Raw genomic sequence first — 20992 nt, forward strand, 5'->3', positions numbered from 1 at the left:
TCTGTGCCCTCCCCCAGGACATTCAGTAATGTCTAAGAACATTTTTGGTTGTCATAACTTGGGAGGGGGGTGTTACTGGCCTCTAGTGGGTAGAGGCCAGGGATGCTGCTAAACATCCTACAATGCACAGGACAGCCTCCCCTCCCCGCCTACAACAAAGAATTATCCTGCTCCAAATGTCAGTAATGCCACCGTTGAGAAACCCTGGTATAGACAGAAGACAATTTCCCACATTTTAAATGTATAAACATCATGACATTTACCTATGAACCTACCATGCTAACATATCAACTTTCTAAAAGCAATTTTAAAGGAAACACAATAAGATTATCAAAATTCAATTCTAAGCAGATGCAATAAACCATCAAGATCGAGGTAAAACGGACTGCTTTAAGAATCCAGTAATCCTGCTCACCTCTGAAGACAGGAAGGAAAGAAGGGGGGCCTGAGGGCCAAAGAGAGACTTTTCATTAAACATCTTCCTGTACTGTTTGAGCATTTTGACTATCTCACATATACATATAAATTTTAAGCATTGCTATATACACTGAGTATACCACACTCTTATTCTGAAAAGTATATAAGCTTTGTGGAATCACAGAAAGCCAACTTATAGCCAGCATACAGACAAAAATCACAAATCTGGTTATTATGATTTAGAATAATGAGATTAAAGGGCTCTTTAGGAAATTAACATTTCCCAAGGTGACAGAGTTGGAATAATTAAGAACAGAGCTGCTTTTAATCACAGCTCCAAGGAGCTTCCTGTTTTGCAATAGTTTCTGACTCAAGTTGGAGATAGCATTTCCTTTCATATACGTGCTGATGGCCACGAAAGGAAAAATTCATCACAGTTACCTCTATCTACCACCCTCAGGGGCTACTCTGCCATTTCACGTGCCTGCTGCCAGCTGAGCATGAGGGCAACTGTGAGATACTCTCAAACCAGGACATAAGGATGCCCTCTGAGAGGCAGCTGGCAAATCAACAACTAATGAACCATAGCAAAGATATGAAAAAAAATCACTTTATAGAGACTGAACAGCCCTTAGACACGGGCAAGAGAGCACTCTGAAACGGGAATTAGTTGGTCAGCCCTGGAAGAAAAGAAAAAGAAGTGTCTGTGAGCAAAATTCTAGCAGGGAGAAAAGAGAAAAGAGAGGGTGATTTAGCTCCATGGACATTGAGTATTTCTGTCCCACCAGCAGAGCTATGCCTACCCTCAGCAGGGCCCCCAGCTATTCTTAGCCCAGTACATTTTCACAACTAATTCTTCTTTCCTTGCCAAGAAAACCTACTTATCATTTGGCTTTCCATATAGTTGCTGTCTACAGGGATGGAACATACCAGTTATGCCAACAGAAGCCTTTCTAGAATGTTTCACCATTATAGCTCTCATGGCAAAGCAAGGAATTGGCACTTAGATGAATGTGTGCTAAGGAAATGAGGTTTCTCAGCCTGTGAAGCTGGAGACCAGCCCCAGGACGGTGGTAACGGCAGCAAATCTCCGAATGCAAATTTCACCAACTTCACAAAGTTCCTAAGCACAAGTCCTACATACCCCTGAAGGAGCCACCTTGACCCAAGGATCCTTGATAATTCTTGTTTGGAAGCTGTGTTTGCCCTTTGAGGACACCAGGGGAAAAACGTACAGTCAAGTGCCATAAAGTAGAATCATCATGGAGAAATCCCAGTTCTCTTATTACATTAGATATTGTTCCAGTGAGAGGGCTGAGGAGTTTTACTACACAAATATTTTTATTATAATGGATATTTTTAAACTAAAAAAATACTTTAGTACCTAAATCTGAACCTTATGTTTTGGGCATATAAATAATAAAATAACTTAGAAAAGAGACAGTAGGGAGAAAGATAAAATAATTTCTAAAAATCTTTTTCAAAGTTCAAGGTAAATAATATTAAACTGGCATGAATCAAGTAGGAACTCTAATTGTGAATGATCGCCAAGTCAAACACAACTCTATCAGACAAAGAACTAAATCCTTTCCAGCAGATCTTGTTGAGGTCTGTGTGATGACTCACACGTGACTTTCGTGACTTTCAGCTGTGGTGACTCATTCCACTGGTAGCTAGCTGCTGTAAGACATTATGCTCCACCCCTCAAGGAATCTGGCCTCTGAAAATTTATCAAAAACCAAAGCCAGAGTCCTGAACTGATCCCTCCCCCTCGGGACTAATGTTCATTTGGCTGGACTGCACCTTTCCCAACTCTAGATTCCCTTCTCAGAGTGGGAGGCAGCTTCAGCTTCTGCCTCTCTGGATGCCTGCATGGAACACTGGTCTTTTACTTTAGTTACCTAGTGCAACTTGCCTATCTCTCAGTGAGGAAAGCTATCTGAAATCCCATGCCAGATCCTTCTTCTACTTGCCAGATTGGGGAACTATTACATATTGCTAAAACAATGGTGGAGGGCAGCCTCTTAAGCCAATCTTGTATTTTTTAAACATCATCTATGAATCCCTGTCTTCATCTCATTTTTTTTTTTTTTGGCTGAGGAAGCTTTGTCGTGAGCTAACATTTGTTGCCAATCTTCTTTTTTTTTTCTTTTGCTTGAGGAAGATTCACCCTGAGCTAACATCTGCGCCAATCTTCCTCTATTTCGTATGTGGGTCACCGCCTCAGTATGGCCACCAACGAGTGGTATAGGTCCACACCCGGGAACCGAATCTGGGCCACCAAAGCAGAGCATGCCGAATTTAACCACTAGGCCACGGGGCCGGCCCCTGTCTTCATCTTAATGGTCCTCCAATCTGAAGACTGAAAATAACCTCAAGGTTTTATCTCATTTAGTAATTTGACACCTTTAGACATTCGCATAAGCCCCCTAACATGTACAAACTATCATATCACCATGGCTTTAGTATGCTTCAAAGGATAGATATACCTCCGTTTTGTCTGATGATGTTAATACTGTGTCCAAAGGACAGAAAGAGGAAAGGAAAACCACTCCTCCCATTCGTTCTCAACCTCAGGATGGTAACCTTCAAAAGGTCCAGACAGGAAATCTCCTCTTACTGTTTGGAAGGAATAATCTGTGTTTATCACAACTGTGGGATTGATAACCATAAACGCTGTCAAATGGTTGGAATAAATGAGCAGGCTTTAGGCAGAGGTCACCCTTTATGGTCTCCATCTGGTCTCTTCAGAGGCAAAGACAATAGAGGGGACAAGATTAGATAATATAAGGTTGAACCATAAAATATGACCTATAAAAGTGACGATTTCATAATGTTCAACCTAACAATAGCAATAATAATAAAAGCTAACAGTTTTTGAACATTAAGTCTGTGCCTGGTGCATTACAAACATCATCTCCTTAATACACACACCATTCATATAAGTAGGTACTATTATTAGGCCCTCCTCCCCAGCATTTTACAAACAAGGAAACAGAGGCTCAGAGAGGTTAAGTGACTTGCCCAAGGTCACATAGCTTGAAAGGGGAAGAGACAAAATTTCAAACCCAATTCTATCTGATTCCACTACCTCCTAAAGTTACTTTTAAGTCTAAATTTCTGTAAGTATCCTTAAGAATTAGCCCCATTTCTAGGCTAGAATATCAGCATGTCTACCTGATTGGTCTTTGAGTGTAGTTGACAGGCTAATGAATAGGGACCTATTAGAAAAAAGGTGACCTCTCCTCAGGGTCTCAATTAGATACTTAGGTGGGGCATTTAAAGGTCTTTCCCAGAATTTCTCAAGGCTGAACTACCAAAAGATGCCACTAAGACTTCAAATGCCTAAGGCCCCTCCTTAGGAGCGAGAGGAAGCCAGCAGTGTGAAAAGAGGAACTCAGACTATTACAAATCTTACAGGCTTCCGCATTTAGAGGACCTCTTTTCAAATGCAAAAACTTCTGACTAGCCTCAATTCTTTATCAATTAACACCTAAACCATAATTAACACCTCAGCAGGAAAGGGGTGAGGAAGGCAGATTAGCAAGTTTCCCACAAGAGGAAGAACCAGTTGCATCTTACTTTATTAAGCTTTCACATACCATTTTTCCCATGTCCCAGCAAGACAGAGTAGTGAGTAGAGTCACACTTTACACACAAGGAAACCAAGGCTCAGAGAGGTTAAATAATTTACCCCAGGCCACTGAGCTAGCTAAGAGTGGTACAGCAACTAGAACCTAGCTCTCCTGACTCCTCCTGCCACCAAAGCTGCTTAAAGACGGTGATTTCACAATTCACTCATCCAAAGTATTGTCACTAATAACTTCTCATTCTGCATCCTCAAAATCCTGGACAAATTCAACTCCAAAAGTCTCCCACCTCCCTGCCCACGCACACACGCGTGCACAAACCCACACACACACTCTGAAAGAAGGTATAGATATATAACAGTTTTGAACAGATGATCTGATGCTTTGAAGAATCTGTCAACTAGAAGGAGCTACAGACCAATAAGGCACAAGAGAAAATTCCATTGAATAGGATTATCATAAAGAACCTGAAATTATCCTATCTTGTAACAAAAATTCACCTAAATCAGTGAACTACATCTGACCGGAAAGGTTGTAAGTTTCCCTCATTTTTCCTCAGGAGTCACGAAGCCTTCAAGTCAACCCCACTTGCCATCAGCATCCTATTTTTTCACTTTCCATATGGCCATTTACTTTTACATCACATAGTTCTTGCACATGTATCTGTGCATATGATTATCGAGATGGTAAATGTGAAAATTCCCTGAGAAACTGAAAGTGTCATATAGATACAAGGCTACAGGCAGGAACATAGGAACAATTTTAACATAATTATTTATTGAGTGCCTAATAGATAAAGATATCTAGTATTTCCTATCAGAGTAATCTCAACTGTATTATCATATAATTAGCAAATATTTTCAAATGTTCAATTTTGTCAACAATTGTTTCTGTAATTTTCCCAGGTAAAATTTGGACACAAACCAAAATAAAATTCCCGCTTTGAAGTAAGATTAGAATTTGGCTTATTCTTGGCTCCAATTCACAGTGTTCACTTTACCTCATCAATGCAGTATGTTCCAGAAAACTTACCTTACCCTGTTTGTTGCCAAAATGGCTAAAATATGATAGACTACAATTTGGGCTGACTCCCTCAGGAGGATTCCATGTCCATATGACCGTGCAGAGGTTTTCAACAGAAACACTCAAATTCGTCACAGGTGGCTGAGTCTCTGTTCAAATCAAGCACAAGAAAGAAATTTATCAACATCAGCCAGTGTTTTTAGTGGTTCATATAATCCATTCCTCCAAGTCCTAGAGGCCAAGAATAATAAAACTGATGAGCCAGCCCTGACAACCTAGTGGTTCAAGTTTGGTGCACTCTGCTTCAGTGGCCCAGGTTCAGTTCCCGAGCGTGGAACCACACCACTCATCTGTCTGTTGCCATGCTGGGGTGGCATCCCACATAGAAGAACTAGAAGGACTTACAACTGGATACACAACTACGTACTGGGGCTTTGGGGAAGGGAAAAAAAGGAAGACTGGCAACAGATATTAGCTCAGGATGAATCTTTCCCAGCAAAAAAAAAAAAAAAGAAGAAGAAAACTGAGATAACAATATCTCCCATTTATTGAGCCAGGCACTGTTCTAAATACTCTCCACATATTAATCTGTTGAATCCTCACAACCGCCTTAGGAGACAGCAGCTACCAGCCTGACCTTAAAGAGGAGGCCACTGAGGCACAGGGACGTTGAGTCACTTGCCCCCATCCCATGGCTAGTAAATGGCAGAGCTGGGATGCAAACCCAGAAAGTGTGGCGCCAAGGCCACATTCCTAACTACTTGCTATAGTGTGAACACAGAGAAGAGCATAGTCTTAAATTTCTAAGTCTACCTCCTGCAGGAATTTGGGGTCCTCTACACTTGGGATCCACATGTCACTCCATACAGACCCTCCAATCTCAGCAGTTCTGCAAGTGAGTTTAAGCGGCCCGTCTTTAATCGTGCTTGCTAACGTAACCTGGTAATTGTTTTTTCAATGGTTCCAAAGAAGTACTGAGAAAGAGATTTACCAGCCCTGTTGCTCCCCTCAGGTTTAACACTAAACACCTGGAACCGTAGCTTTGCCTAATCTCAAGAGGGAAGGGAAAGAGGAGAAACTGTGAACCAGTGTCTTAAAAATGTAGTTTCATTTACAGAAAATCCACCACTGCCTCCAACCAAACATTTACTGCCTCTATTATTCTGGACCTAAGATCAGGGAAAGGAGTTGTAATGCTTCTGCCAAATACAGGGAGATACACAGAGGAAGGAAAAGGAAACATCATTTAAACTTTCCTGAGACCAGGACTACCAAAGTCATCCCCCAGACACTGGGTGAAGGGTATAGAGGAATTCTCTGTCCTATCTTTGCAACTCTCCTGTAAATTGAAAATTAGCCCAAAATAAAGTTTATTAAACTAATTTAAAAAACAATCCCCCCAAATTGCCTAAAGTGGCAAAGTTCATCATTACTAATCACTTAAGGATTACAGTTATATTAATTTATCAATTGATAGAGTTATATTTTATACTCTATGCAAATACTGTGGAGTGCACTGGGCCTCTTATAGAATCTGCAATACTAATACTATTACCTTCCTCTTTAAGTAAACAAAAAATTCCATTTATCCCAAAACATCAACCCTACAGGCCCTTCCCCAACAGTGAGTTTTATACATAACAGCCTGCAAAGGCCCTCGACTGTCAATATTCATTCCCTCTTTCCGACTCTACTACCATTAGCTCTTCCGCAAAGTAGACCAAAAGCCCAACTGTAGGGAGGAATTCCTACTGCACTGCATTAAAACCCAGCGAGTGCCGGGGACCCCCTATGGCTCAGGCAACAGTGCTAGCATTAGGATTTTATATGACGACAGGAGTGTACAGCTATCCCATTTTGGCCCTTCTAACATCACATCAACGATATTTTTGAAGAGAAATCATTTGTCAGGGATAGAGCCTCCAATCAGAACGTTGCTCTTACTGAAGACTACAGTACTTTAGGATTATGTGCCTTATTCTGCAGTTTCCAGAAACATACTGCAGCAAACTTCCTGACACTCTACCTTCCTACCTACCTCTCACTTCCATACAAAAAGTAAAGCCCTGATAATAAAAATATTACCTATTTGTGGTTCACTTAAATCATACCCCAATTTTCAAGTAATTATGACCTTTTAAAATCTATTTATTAACCTCAGTATTTTAATAGAACAATAGCCTGCCCTATTTCCAATCTCTCAAATGGGTTTCATTTTTTTCCCCATCTGTTCTGAAGTTTGCTTTAGTCAGATATTCAAATTGGTTTACATTTTAGGCTACTTGTGGCTATCTGCCATCCCCTTTTTTTTCCTAATGATTGCTTCCTTTTCTCTTGAGATTTTTCTACTTCCTATAGTACTTTAAAACACACACACACACACACACACACACACACACACACACAGGGACGGCCAGGTGGCGTAGTGGTTAAGTTCAGTGTGCTCCGCTTTGGCAGCCCAGGTTCGCAGGTTCAGGTCCCGGGAGTGGACATACACCACTTATCAAGCCATGCTGTGGCGGCGTCCCACATACAACATAGAGGAAGATGGGCACAGATGTTAGCTCAGGGCTACCCTTCCTCAAGCAAAAAGAGGAAGATTGGCAACAGATGTTAGCTCACAGCCAACCCTCCTCACCAAAAAAAAAAAAAAACACACAGACACACACACTCACACTCACCGACTCTGAAACTTTAATACAATCTCCAAACATTTAAATACATATGAATACATATGTATATGTGTATAATACATCCAGATATATACATAAATAAGTGGTGACTGTACTTGCAAATGTCTCTAACAGCTCTTTCTATGTAAGACATATAATTTCAGTATAGTGTAGTGATTAAGAGCATGGACTCTGGAGCCAGACTTCCTGAGTTCATATCCCAACTCTGTTATGTACTAGCTGGCAAGTTACTTAAGCTCTCTATGCCTCAGTTTTCTCACCTATAACATAAGGATGATAATAATAACCTATTGAGAAAGGGTTATTATGAGGATTAGAGTTAACAGAGATAAAATGCTCAGAACTGTGCCTGGCATAGAGCAAGTATTATATAAACGTTAGCTATCTGCTTTCTTTTTTTGTTGTTTTTTGGGGGGGGTAAGGAAGAGTGGCCCTGAGCTAACATCTGTGCCAATCTCCCTCTAATTGTTGTATGTGGGACGCTGCCACAGCATGGCTTGATGAGCGGTGTATAGATCTGCGCCTGGGATCCGAACCCACGAACCCCAGGCCACTGAAGTGGAGCATGTGAACTTAACCACTACACCACTAGGCTGGCCCCGCTATCTGCTTTCTTTCTTTTAGAAGAGACAAAACAGTTCTGAACAATTTCTTTGGTTTTCAATGGAATTGATATGTGCCCACAGACTTTGAGAAAGAACAAGTATCCCTTCTGTCTGATAAGCTTTCCTTAGGCATCTAATTTCAACCATTTCTTCAGGGTTATCACTGACTTCAGAAAGGGGAGTGGGAATGAGAGAGAGACGCAAGTAGCTCCCCCAAGGAAACTTCAAACCTCCAGTGAGTCTATGGTCATCTAGCAGTACATCCTATTCTAATTAGGAATTAACATGATCAATGCTCTTTCTAATAATAAGGTTGTTGCTTAGCTAATAGTTTTGCTCTCTCTTGTTCAATCACAGGAGCTAGCAGAGGCATGCATATTTCGGGAAAAGTTAAGGAAATCACAAGAGTCATATATGAGTCATCCATCTCCTTCCCTTACATCTACTCAGTTCTCAACCTCTTTCCAGTTTTTCTTGCAACATCTCTCTTAAACATCCCAATCACACTAATGTGCTCTGCTGGGCCCTGCAGTAAGTCATGGTCCTGTACAGGAGGCGTTCACAACACATCTTTCTAGTGGACACCTTCAACCCCAGATTCTTGTGTGGCTTCACACTCCAGCGATTCCCCTCATCCAGTCGCGTCTCCCTGCTTGCTTCTCCTCCAGTGTCATTTCTTTCCCACTGCGCCCCACTCAGGGCCTTCAAGGGTAAATGCAGCTCTTCTGCCGGGACTGACTTTGCCAATGCACCCTCCTGCCAAGCCAGGCTCCTCGCTGACCACAAACGAGCACTCGCACCCTCACTTCTGGGTCTCTGCTCCCGCTCTTCCCCCCCAAATGGAAATAACTTCTCCTCCACCTACTCAAAAACCACCCCTCCTGAAGGTCTAGCTCAAGTTTTACGTCTTCCATGAAACTACCAGCCCTCGCAGTTTCCAGTCTTCTGAACGCCTGTAGTACTTATTGTTTGGACCACACAGTCTGGCAATTATAAAGTGAATCTCCAATATATGATCATCTGCTTCACAACAAATGGCCTGTACATACTTTCATGGGTCCCAACCAGTCCTGCCCTGCTACTCCGGGAGGCGCCCAGCTCCTCTCCCAGTCAAGAACTCCCCTCACTTCTATAGAGAGAGGCGCTGAATACAGTGGTTAAGGGCATGGCCTCTGGAATCAGGCTACCAGCTATGAGACTTCAAGCAAGGCTCTTAGCCTCACTGTGCCTCAGCTTCCTCATATACAAAATGGGACTACGGGATAGACTGTATGTAAAGATTAAATGAAATAGGACGAGTCAAAAACTTAGAATGCCACCTGGCATAGAGCAAACATGATATAAATGCTAGTTGTTGTTAAGACATGCCACAATGTGGGCTACCAAGCTAAATAGACTCAACTAAGCTGGTAACCTAATCATTTTTATAAACACTCAGAAGATTGGAGCTGGAAGAGCTCTTAGAACTTATGGAGTTCAACTTCCTCCTTTCACAGATGAGAAAACTGCTGCACAAGGAAGGGGAAATGACTAGCCCAGAATCCCACTGCCGGGAAATGTCAGGTCACTAACACTCACGACACCTGACTTATTTTTCTTCACCATACCTCAATGCAATTCTACCAATATTTCTAATGGGAGAAAAGTGTCTGTATTCTAAGTAACCAAGTTACCAATGAACTGCTGTGACAAAACTGATAAAGTCAGAGCCAGCTCTGATGGCCTAGTGGCTAAAGTTCGGTGCACTCCGCTTCGCCGGCCCAGGCTCGGTTCCAGGTGCAGAACCACACCACTTGTCTGTCAGTAGCCATGCTGTGGTGGCGGCTCACATAGAAGAACTAGAAGAACTTACAACTATGCACAACTATGTACTGGGGCTTTGGCGGGGGGAAGGAAAAAAAAAGGAGGAAGAATGGCAACAGATGTTAGCTTAGGGTGAACTTTCCCTTGCCAAAAAAAAAAGAGCGTCCTGGAGAAAAAGACATCTGAATGGAATTTTTAAAAAAACAAAAATTTACTAAGTTGGGGGTTGCCAGTACAGTCCTGAGTCCCTTAACGACAGGACACGTTCTGAGAAATGTGTCATTAGGCGATTCTGTTGTTGTGTGAACATCCTAGAGTGTACTTACACAAACCTAGATGATATAGCCTACTACACAACTAGGCTATATGGTACTAATCTTATGGGACCACCATCATATATACAGTCTGTCACTGACAGAAACATCGTGATATGGCACGTGACCGTATCGTCGTCTAGAAGGCCAGCTGTTGTTTCAGCTGTGTGTGAGAGGGAGTCTGTAGGAGGGAGAGTGCTGGAGTAGCAGTGTGAAAATCAGAAAACTAATGAGATGGGTGACTCTAGACAAGTCCCTTCCCTCCTCTGGACTGTTTCCCCTATGATTATGGGATCAGGTCTCCCCAACTGAACTAGAGGCACCTTGGGGGCAAGGATTATGCTGTACACTCTAACATTCTAAGCGACCTACAGAGCCTGGCTCAATACTAAACAAGGCAGACACTTGAGTAATTATTGACTGAGAACTTCAAACCTCCCTCAGGTCTCCACTCAAACGTCAGCTTTTCAGTAAGGTCTTCTCACTCCACCCTATTTACACTGGCAAACCCCTTCCCGGCTTTGTTTTATTCCATAGTACTTAGCACCATCTGACATACCTTATATTTTACTCTTTTTCCCCTCTCTGACTCTGCCAATAGCATATAAGCTCCACAGGGCAGGGACTTGATCTGTTTTCCTCACCCCTGAATCCTCAGCCCCTAGAACACTGCCTGGCACAGAGCAGACTCTGCATACGTTTTGTTGACTGAATCAATAGAGGGCATCAAGGTTTCCTAACCAACGTTTCAACTTGGGTTTCAAAGCACAACACACTGGTGACACGCAAGAAGCAAATTATGGGTGTTTGTGTCAATGTAATAATAAAATCTATCAACGCTAGTATCTTCACCCAAAATGTCCAAAAGGCCACGCATGCCGCGAGCTGTCCGTGAGAAGTCATTAGCCCCCAACTTTTGACAGAAACTCTGCCGGGTTGATTACAAATTGCCGCACAGCGTGAGGGGTATCCGCGAACTCTGTACTATTTTTGCAACTTTTCTGTAAAGCGAAAATTATTCCAAACTATAAAGGTTATATATATATAAAGAAAAAGGCATTGGTCCGGATGCCGCTGTGGGTTTCCCAAAGGATTGCTTGGACGCCAAAGGAGGCCGTGACCTCACGTCCTTTCTCTACTGGGACTGGGATCGTTAGAGGTTCCCTTCAGCTCCCACCCCCTCACCGCATCGGCGCGGTCCCAAATCGCCCGGACCTCGGTCGCCGTCCCTGCCGGCTCCTGGCCCCTCATCCCTTCCTGGGCTCACAGGCGACATTCCGGGTCCTGACCCGCCGCCCTCCACGCCGCGGGCACGTTTCGGTCCGGGCCCCGGCGCCAGGCTCCTTGGCTGTTCCCGACTACGCAAGGGAAGTGCGGCGGCAAGTCGTCGTCCTCCGGCTCCGCCGCCGTCCCCGCCGCCCGGGATCCGGGAAAGCCCCGCCGCTCCCGGGGCCCCCACCGCGAGCCCGGCGCGGGAGGCTGCGGGGGCCGGGCGCGGGCGGTCGTGGCGGACAGCTCCCAGCGCCCATCCCCGCCGCGGCCCGCAGCGCCTGCGTGGGCCTCTCGGCCGCGACCCCTGCCGCCCCTCGCCGCCGCGCGGGGCCCCGGGGGCCTCACTCACCCGTGGGCGCGGCGTCCCCCCCGCCGCCGGCGCAGAGCAGCAGCGCCCACAGCCCGCAGAGCCGCGCCGGCCGCTCCATGCAGCCCCTCGCCTCGGAGCCCGGCCGGGCTGCAGCCTCGGCAGTCTCCGCCTCCTGAGCTCCCTCTCCCACTTCCCGGCTCCGCCGCCCTGGAGGCTGGGGGCCGGCGCGGACGGGAAGGGCCGCCCCGCCCACTGGCCGCAGGTAACCCAGCCGGCGAGCGCGGGCGGGCCCAGGGAGCGGGGCGCCGGCGGCTCCCGCGGCGAGACCCCTGGCCCTGCCGCCGCGCCGCCTCGGGCCCCTCCGGAGTCCTGGCTCGGGCCAAACAGAACTTCCTCGCCCACGTCGCGGCCCAGCCCACGCGCCTGCCGGGTCCCCGCCCTCCGCACGGTGGAGCCACCCCTGTCCGGCGTCGCCGCTGCGTGCAGACTTGCGGGACCTCGGAGGTGCCAAGGGCCGTGCCCTGCTGGGCACCCGGGCAGGGCCGGTAGCGGGCAGGGCCGTCTACCGGAAAGAGCCTTGGCCTGGGAGTCTGGAGACGCGGCTTCGAGTCGTCGGCCTCTGTGCCCTTGTTTCCTAAACTCTGACTCCAGTGTTAGCGATCCCAGCCCCACCTCACAGGGTGGACTTGAAAGACCAGAGAGGCGACCTGGCAGGAGCGCGCTTTGTGAGAAAGACGAAAGGTATATTTGGAAGCTGGTGATACATAATGTTGAGTCAGAAAAAAAAAAGCAAAATTCTAAATATGAGGAACAGTGCCATAGTATGTACTTGGACTTTTAAAAGCACACACCAACTTTCTACATATTTCTTTTTCATGGATATATATTGGGAGGATGGAAGGTGAGTCGAAAGGATACACATTGAATACAGAAAGTGGGTGACTGTGAGGCTCAATGAGGCTGGGGATGGAAGAAAACGGAAACCCTTATTAGTTTCCTATTGCTACTGTTAACAGATTACCACAAATTTAGTGACAAATTTAGTGACTTTAGTTCTGGAGGTTAGAAGTCTCACTTGGGCTAAATCAGTGTGTGGGCAGAGCTGCGTTCCTTCTGGAAGTTCTAAGGGAGAATCTGTTTCCTTGCCTTTTCCAGCCTCTAGAGACTGCCCACATTCCTTGGCTTGCTGCTGTACCACTCAGACCTCTGCTTCCCTTGTCACATCTCCTGCTCTGACGCTGACCCTCCTGCCTCCCTTTTTCATTTATAAAAACCCCAGTGATTAGATTGGACCTACCAGACAATCCATGATAATCTCCCCATCTCAAAACCCTTGATTTAATCACATCTGCAAAGTCACTTTTGCCATATAAGGTAACATATTCACAGTTGTCTGGGATTAGAGCATGGGCATCACTGGGAGGAGGCATTATTCTGTCACCGCCCCCCAAGAAAGAGTCATGTCTGGATAGATGATGAGACCCACTAACTGAGGTGTATTTTGGTTGAATTAAGCCAATGTGTACACCTGAAATCTGTTGCAAAAAAGTAGCAATAGGGGCCAGCCGGTGGCACAAGCAGTTAAGTGCTCGTGCTCCAGTGCGGCAGCCCCGGGGTTCGGGGGTTTGGATCCCGGGCGCACACCCACGCACTGCTTGGCAAGCCATGCTGTGGCGGCGTCCCATATAAAGTGGAGGAAGATGGGCACATATGTTAGCCGAGGGCCAGTCTTCCTCAGCAAAAAAAAAAAAAAAAAAGAGGAGGATTGGCAGATGTTAGCAATGTTAGCACAGGGCTGATCTCACAAAAAAAAAATAGCAATAAAAATGTTGATAATACACCTAGTCTACACCCTACCCAAAGGACATGGCGATGTTTAACCTATCCGAAATAAAGGCTTCACTCTTTGAATTAAGGCCCTCAAGTTCAACAAATGTTTATTGTCCTTCCAGGAGCCACGTTCTTTATTATTTTTTATTTTGTGAGGAAGATCAGCCCTGAGCTAACATCCGTGCTAATCCTCCTCTTTTTGTTGACGAAGACCAGCTCTGAGCTAACATCTATTGCCAATCCTCCTCCTTTCCCCCCCCCAAAGCCCCAGTAGATAGTTGTATGTCGTAGTTGCACATCCTTCTAGTTGCTGTATGTGGGACGCGGCCTCAGCATGGCTGGAGAAGCGGTGCGTCGGTGCGCGCCCGGGATCCGAACCCGGGCCGCCAGTAGCGGAGCGCGCACACTTAACCACTAAGCCACAGGGCCGGCCCAGGAGCCGCGTTCTTTAAAAGCAAACCCTGCCAAGAAAGAGCCGCAACCAGTGCAAGGGGCTATCGTAAGGGCAAGAACAAGGAACTGGAGGAGACAGAGAAGGGGCGCCTTATGGGAGGGAAGGGGCAAGGACGGCTTCCAGGAAGCAGGCCTGCCTGCACTGAATCTTGAGATATTGAGTCTTACAGTTCAAAGTTCAGAATAAATCCTTGCCTGCACATGTTATTGAACAAAACAATGTTTATGAAAACACTTTGTAAACTATCAAAGCCTGTAGAACTGAGAGATATTACTATTATTTCTAAATCCCCCCTCCTCCTCCAAATAGGCCAGCCACTCTCTAACCTAAGACCTCCCCTCCCCCATCACCGCACACATACCCTTGTTGACATTTGCTATAAACATTATACAATCATTTCCAATATGATTATGTCATCTGCCTTTTAAGAAGTCTCCAGTCAGAGCAGGAGCCCCCAAGGACCGGCTGAGTGCCATCATGGGCACTGTCTGGCATAGACTGAGCAAGTGCTTAATGAAATGAACAGTAATGGCAGCAAATGATTAGAAAAATCAGGGTCACGGCTTGTTATTAGTCTCCAGAAAAGGCCCTGAGAATGTGAGCATTGTGAGGAAAAAGGCAGAGGGCAGTGGCTTGGCCATAATAGTTCCAGCCTGCTGTCCATGAGTAAGACTTGTATAGTCAATTCCACTTCCTCTCGACTCTGAACATCAAGAAGTATTTTTAAAAAAAATTTTTGAAGGGGGTAGTGAGGGTTAGGAATGCTGTTTTCTTCATCATCAAACTTTTATTTGTAATCTCTGTGTACTTTTACTCAAAGAGCATTTGGATGGAATTGGGCCACTGCCCTAGTCTGCAGGAAGATGAAGACAAATGGAAGGCTTTCCAGGAACTGCAATACGCAAAGAGCTCTTATTTTGGCTTTGTGTAATCAAAGTCATGATGAGTCAACATCAAGTTTAACTTTAACCCTTAATCCATTGAGCCCTGATGACTTGGGTGTGAGACTAGCAACCACCTTTCTTTTTGCTTTGACGGGGGGTGGATGGAATTCTGGGCCACTGTATTTGGCTTTTTTGATCTTTACCCTTCTCACTAAGGCTTTATCCTTTTCTGTAAGTGGAGTTAGAAAAGGACACAAATGAAAATATCTGGGAGGAAAGAGTGATGTCCCTCTTTCCAAAGTCAGGTCTCCTTCCAGTCAGTTAGAAACACTCCCCTGAGTTCATAAAGGACACAGACACCAGCATACATATACCAGTTGCTTAGCTAAGAATTCTGGCTTCTTAGGCAAAAATCTCACCGAGGGTCTTCTACCTTTTATTAAGCAAAAACTGAACAGATCCTCACCACTGCCATACAAAGGAAAAAGAGAAGTAGCCAATAGGGAATTTCCCTCCTTCCAACACTAGAGCAATGGTTCCCAACGGGAGCTGATTTTGCCTCCCCAGGGGACATTTGGCAATGTCTGGAGATATTTTTGGTGGTCATGACTTGGGTTGGGGGGTCTGCTACTGGCCTCGAGTGGGTAGAGGCCAGGGATGCTGCTAAACATCCTACTATGCACAGGACAGTCCCCCACAACAAAAACTTATCTGGCTCAAAATGACAATAGTCCCAAAGTTGAGAAATCCGGATCTAACGTACTCTGTTATTTTTTGTATTTCGCCCCTACCCACCCATTGTCCTCATGCCCACCAAAAGTTAGTGAGAGATTAATGCTAAAAGTACTTATCCTTGACACCTCCCTTTCCTGTATCTAGTGCCTGTAGTTTCCTCACCTGACCATCTAGCCATGCAGTCACTTATATCATAAAGCATCTCTCAGATCTATTCTCTCCTCCGCCCCCTCCACCTCACCTCCACTGTTCTATCCCTGTCCTTATCATCCTTCCCTTATACACTCACAACTGTCTTCAAATCCACTCTCCACGAGACAGATCTTCCCAATGTGCAAATCTGATCATTTCACTCCCAACTGAAGCTTCTTAAGTGACACCGCCTCCCCTCAAATGCCACAAAAGGAAGTCCCAACTCCTTTGCATACAGGCTTGCTTCTTCTCAGCAGATTTCCCCAGACTCCAGCTTCATCTCCAGCCAGGCTCCCTAAGTCACTCAGAGCTCTAGCACTCCTAGCTGACTGGCCACCTTTAGGCTCAATGTCCCTTGTAGGCGTTTTGTTTGGCCCACATCATGTTTAAATTTATTTGGATATAGATGGCAAAAATGAAAAAAAAAAATCAGGAGATTTTGCATAACACCCCAGGTTTCCAGCTTCTCTTAAGAAATCAGAAGTTCTGCTAACAGCGGACCTGCGTTCCAGTGTACCAACAGTCAGCAGGTGCTAAGCAGGGGCTGCCACCTTATCAACAGGCGTGTGCTCCCTGTCTGCACAGGCCCTGTGCTCCCTGGCCGGCCTGCTTCCTTCACTGATTACTTGCCTGGCCCCTGTTTGTCACCTCTGATATTTTCTCACTACAAACCTTTCCTCTTGCTGTTCTCTTTACCCAGAATGCTTTTCCATTCCTCACATGTCACATTTTTTTAGCTTCTTTAACCCCAAAATGCAAAATTCTTTCCTCGCTTTTCTATGTGTGCTCATAGCACTGGACAAATTCCTCTACCATAGCAAATAATACAGAAGTTTGTGTGCATGTCTATTTCTGCCACTAGATGCAAGCTCCTGGAGGAGCTTAGGGGCAGTAATCTGATTGGAAGGGACGCAACCACGGGGCTTGTCTTGAAGCCATGTGCGTACAGCAAGCACTGATCTTACTTAGATTCTAAGTTTATTTGGAGTGGCTTAAGGGAAGATACCATCTGGCACCACAGAGAAGATAAAGATGAATGTAGCACGGTCAGTAATATACCATGCCCTCAGTGTTCAGGTTTAATTGACTTCAAGGTTCTTGCTCTTCAGCAAGTGATTTCCTTCTACAAGTTTAGCGGGGCTTACTCAAGGGAGTGCTGTTTGCACAAGAGGCCTGTGACCAGACCCTTTGGGTTTAGCCTGAGGCAGAGTAGCGTGGCACTGGGGGGTCTGTCTGGGTCAATATCCTGAAGCCCATCAACCTCTAAGTCTCCAAACTTTATAGCAGTTATTAAATGGCCTCTTGAATTCAACAAGGCACTCCTCTGCTCAGAACTCTCCAACAGGGCCGGCCCCGTGGCTTGGTGGTTAAGTGAGCGCGCTCCACTGCTGGCGACCCGGGTTCGGATCCCGGGCTCGCACCGACGCGCTGCTTCTCTGGCCATGCTGAGGCCGCGTCCCACATACAGCAACTAGAAGGATGTGCAGCTATGACACACAACTATCTACTGGGGCTTTGCAGGGAAAAAATAAATAAATAAAATCTTTAAAAAAAAAAAAAAAAAAAAAAGAACTCTCCAACAGCTTCCAAGGCCCTACCCAATCTCACTTCTCTAACCCCCTCTCCTATTGCCCTCCCCCAACGCACTCTCCTCCAGCCACACTCACCTCCTGGCTGTTCCTCACAGCAGCCAAGCGCACTCCTGCCGCAGGGCCTTTGCCCTGCCTTTGCCTTCTGCTATTTGCTCCAGCCTCCTGAGATAGCCACACCTCTCACTCCCTCACCTCATTTAGATCTCTCATTGAGGCCTGCCCTGGCCACCCTGTGGAAAATTGCAAACCCCATCAACACTCTCCCCTTTCCTGGGTCATTCTGTCTCTCTACACTAGAATGGAAGCTTCATGAGGGCAGGGAATTTTTCCTGATTTATTCCAAGCTGTATCCCCGGCACTCAGAACTGTACCTGACACAGAGTACATATTCAATAAATATATATATATTTTTTATAATTTTATTTATTTATTTCTTTTTCCCCAAAGCCCCAGTAGATAGTTGTATGTCATAGTTGCACATCCTTCTAGTTGCTGTATGTGGGACACGGCCTCAGCATGACCGGAGAAGCAGTGCGTCAGTGCGCACCTGGGATCCGAACCCGGGCCGCCAGCAGTGGAGCGCGAGCACTTAACCGCTAAGCCTCGGGGCCGGCCCACAATAAATATATTTTAAAGAATGAATAAATTACACTTTGCTCGGTGCTATGAGGGATACCAACCAACAAACAAAAGGCAACAATTCTTGTTGCCTTTGGGAAACTGCCAGTCTAAGTTGTGGAAAGGTATACAAAACAATTAGAGAAAATGCAACAAACAAACAAACAAACAAGAATGACAAAAATGCTCATTTGTGGTACAAGTTTCAGAGAAAGGTGAGAGAGACCAGTGTGGTTGGAATTGCTTTTGAAGGCTTCTTGGAGTAGATGGGGGTTGGACTAGACCTTGAAGGGTAACCAGAACTTGGAGATCAAGAAGGAGGGGGAGAGAGAGAGAGGGAGAGAGAGAGTATAAGTGAGCAACAGTCGGTTTATGGCTCAATCTCATAAGCAATAAGAGCCACCAAAGACTTTTATGAGCAAGGTGGTGACATAACAAAAGTGAGGTTTGGGAGATCTGGCTTTCTAAAATGAATCACCAAGACTTCCTTAACTCTTGCCAGGAGGCAAGAAGGCCAGGGAAAGACTTTGAGATGTTAGCAGTCAGGGACAGGGTCCAGCCTCCAGGCAAACTGTGGGCTTCCCCAGTCAGACTCCAGGGGTGGTGATGCTAATTCTTCCCTGAGTCAAACTACTTGGAGTGCTGCTCTATGAAAGAGTATGCCCTGTGGTCTAGCACCCCTACTCTCTCATGCTCCCCCTGAAAGCCTTCAAGATTGCCTCTGGTGGCTCCCTGGCCTCACTCCCTTCAGGCTACAAACCTTCCTCTCTGGAAATGGCCCTGTTTTGCTTTCCAGCACTTTGGTCTCTGAAAGAGGAAGGGCCTTTGTGCATCAGCATCCTGGGCTCCTTCTTTGTCTTCTGGTTGTGGTGCTGTCGTTGCTGCCACTGTTACCGCTCAAGGGGGGGGTCTTCTGCCCACTGCAAGACGTGCCAATAGTTAAGAGGCAAGGAGGTAGGAGAGAAAGGACTTTATTACAGCTTGCTAGCAAGAGGGAAGATGGCCGACTCATGTCTGAAAGAACCATCTTCAGGGGGGCACAGAATCTTACAGCAGTTATATAGGCTGGTGGGTTATAGGGGAGGAGGGTTAGGAATGTTGACCCTCTGGTGTTACAGACTGGGAGTCGCCACACCAGATCTTTCAGTTTTCATTGATGATGGCTATCAGCATAGACTCTCTGTTCGGGGGTCATTGCATTCCTAAGGAACTCAAGAGAACAAAGTTATCAACTTATTGCTGCTGGGAGGCGCCATAAAATCCACAGAGCATGTCTGGGTTGGTTAGTCAGAGGTCATTCAAAGTTACAATAGGGTTTCTTTTCTACAATATGGCTTCCCTTATGTCAATCTTGTCTTGAGCCGGTATCACCACTACCTCAGCATCTCAGCCAGGATCCCCTGCAAACTTTTCACTGGACCCTCTCCACCCTGGATCTAAAACCCTATTTAGGCCCTGTCCCCTTCCCTGGCCCAGCCAGGACAGGGTCCAATCTTTGCACACTGTCAAGGACAGCTTTTTTAGTGTCTCACCACTCAGCTCCTTAGCATTAGTCTCTCTCTCTCTCTCTCTCTCTCTGTCTTCTCAGCCTCAGGACTCCTCAGTTTAAAGATTCAAATGCGTCATTTGCATGTTAGTCACCTGCACCTTCTTGCCCTGAAAAGTCTCCATTGTTCGTCTTGAACGTGTAGGGTAATTAATATTTACATTTGACCATAGAAACCTCCAGTCCCCCTCGCCTCTTAGTTGTCCCTTCAATCCACAAAGCTTCTCTGAGGAGGGGGCTCTTTGCATAGCTGTGACTCCTCCCAGAAATCAACGCTCTAATTTGCACACTCCCAGAGGTCACTTTGCCTACCTGGCTGTTGGACAGTTCCCTATGCAAGCAAGGAATCGAGGCCTCACTTTTCACTTGGAAAGCACCAGGTCGAGGAGGGTGGGGGAGCAGCAAAACTTGTCCCGATTTAGTTCCCGAATTACCCCATCTCTCCCACAACTCTTCACCTGGATGGCCTGTTCTTACTCTGGACTATTTAAAGCAAGACAACTGCAGCATGACCTAGTTGGTAGCATCCACAGTGCTGCACCGCGGCTGTGTGCACTCTGGGCTAAGAACCAGAGGCTGGCCTTGCCACTTCTCAGCCACGGAAGCAACAGCCTGTCGTTTAACTTCTCTGCATCCTTGGTTTCCAGGATGGTACCAATCTTTGCAAATGTGATGAGGTTTGCTTTATGATACAATGAATAGTTTATTTTTGTAAATGTTCCACGAGTGTTCAAGGAAAATGTATATTCTCCAATTATTGGGCCCAATGTTCCACACGTGTCCATTAAATCAAGTTTGTGGATTGTGTTTGTCAAATCAATATACTTGCTGATTTTTTTTGTCTGTTGGACCTATCAGTTACTGAGAGAAGTGTCAAAAATCTCCCACTATGATGCTATGATGGTGAATTTGTCAAGTTATCCTTATAATTTTGCTGATTTTTGCTTTATATATGTATTTTTGAGGCTATTTCATCAGATGCATGCAAATCTAGAATTGTTATAGCTTCATAGTGAACCAAGTCATTTATCATTATGAAGTAATTTTCGTTAACCTAGTAACGAAAGCCAAAACCTTTTGGCTTTAAAGTCTATTTTGACTAATATTATTATAA

At 45.6% G+C, this 20992-nt stretch overlaps 1 protein-coding gene across 1 annotated transcript in view; it reads right to left on the reverse strand.

Moving 5' to 3' along the window:
* IL13RA1 (interleukin 13 receptor subunit alpha 1) overlaps window positions 1-12286 on the reverse strand; it is a 54333-nt gene extending 42047 nt beyond the window's left edge. Inside the window, exons 1-2 of the mRNA XM_087427283.1 lie at window positions 12067-12286; window positions 5040-5179 (exon numbers count right to left, since the gene is read on the reverse strand). Coding sequence (XP_087283409.1) covers window positions 5040-5179; window positions 12067-12145 — 219 coding nt within the window. The 5' untranslated portion in view covers window positions 12146-12286. The remainder of the gene's footprint in view (window positions 1-5039; window positions 5180-12066) is intronic.
* Window positions 12287-20992: the final 8706 nt, after the last annotated feature.

The sequence above is a fragment of the Ceratotherium simum genome, chromosome X (assembly GCF_057802395.1).
Source record: "Ceratotherium simum simum isolate JZ-2026a chromosome X, ASM5780239v1, whole genome shotgun sequence".
NCBI classification, from domain to species: Eukaryota; Metazoa; Chordata; class Mammalia; order Perissodactyla; family Rhinocerotidae; genus Ceratotherium; species Ceratotherium simum.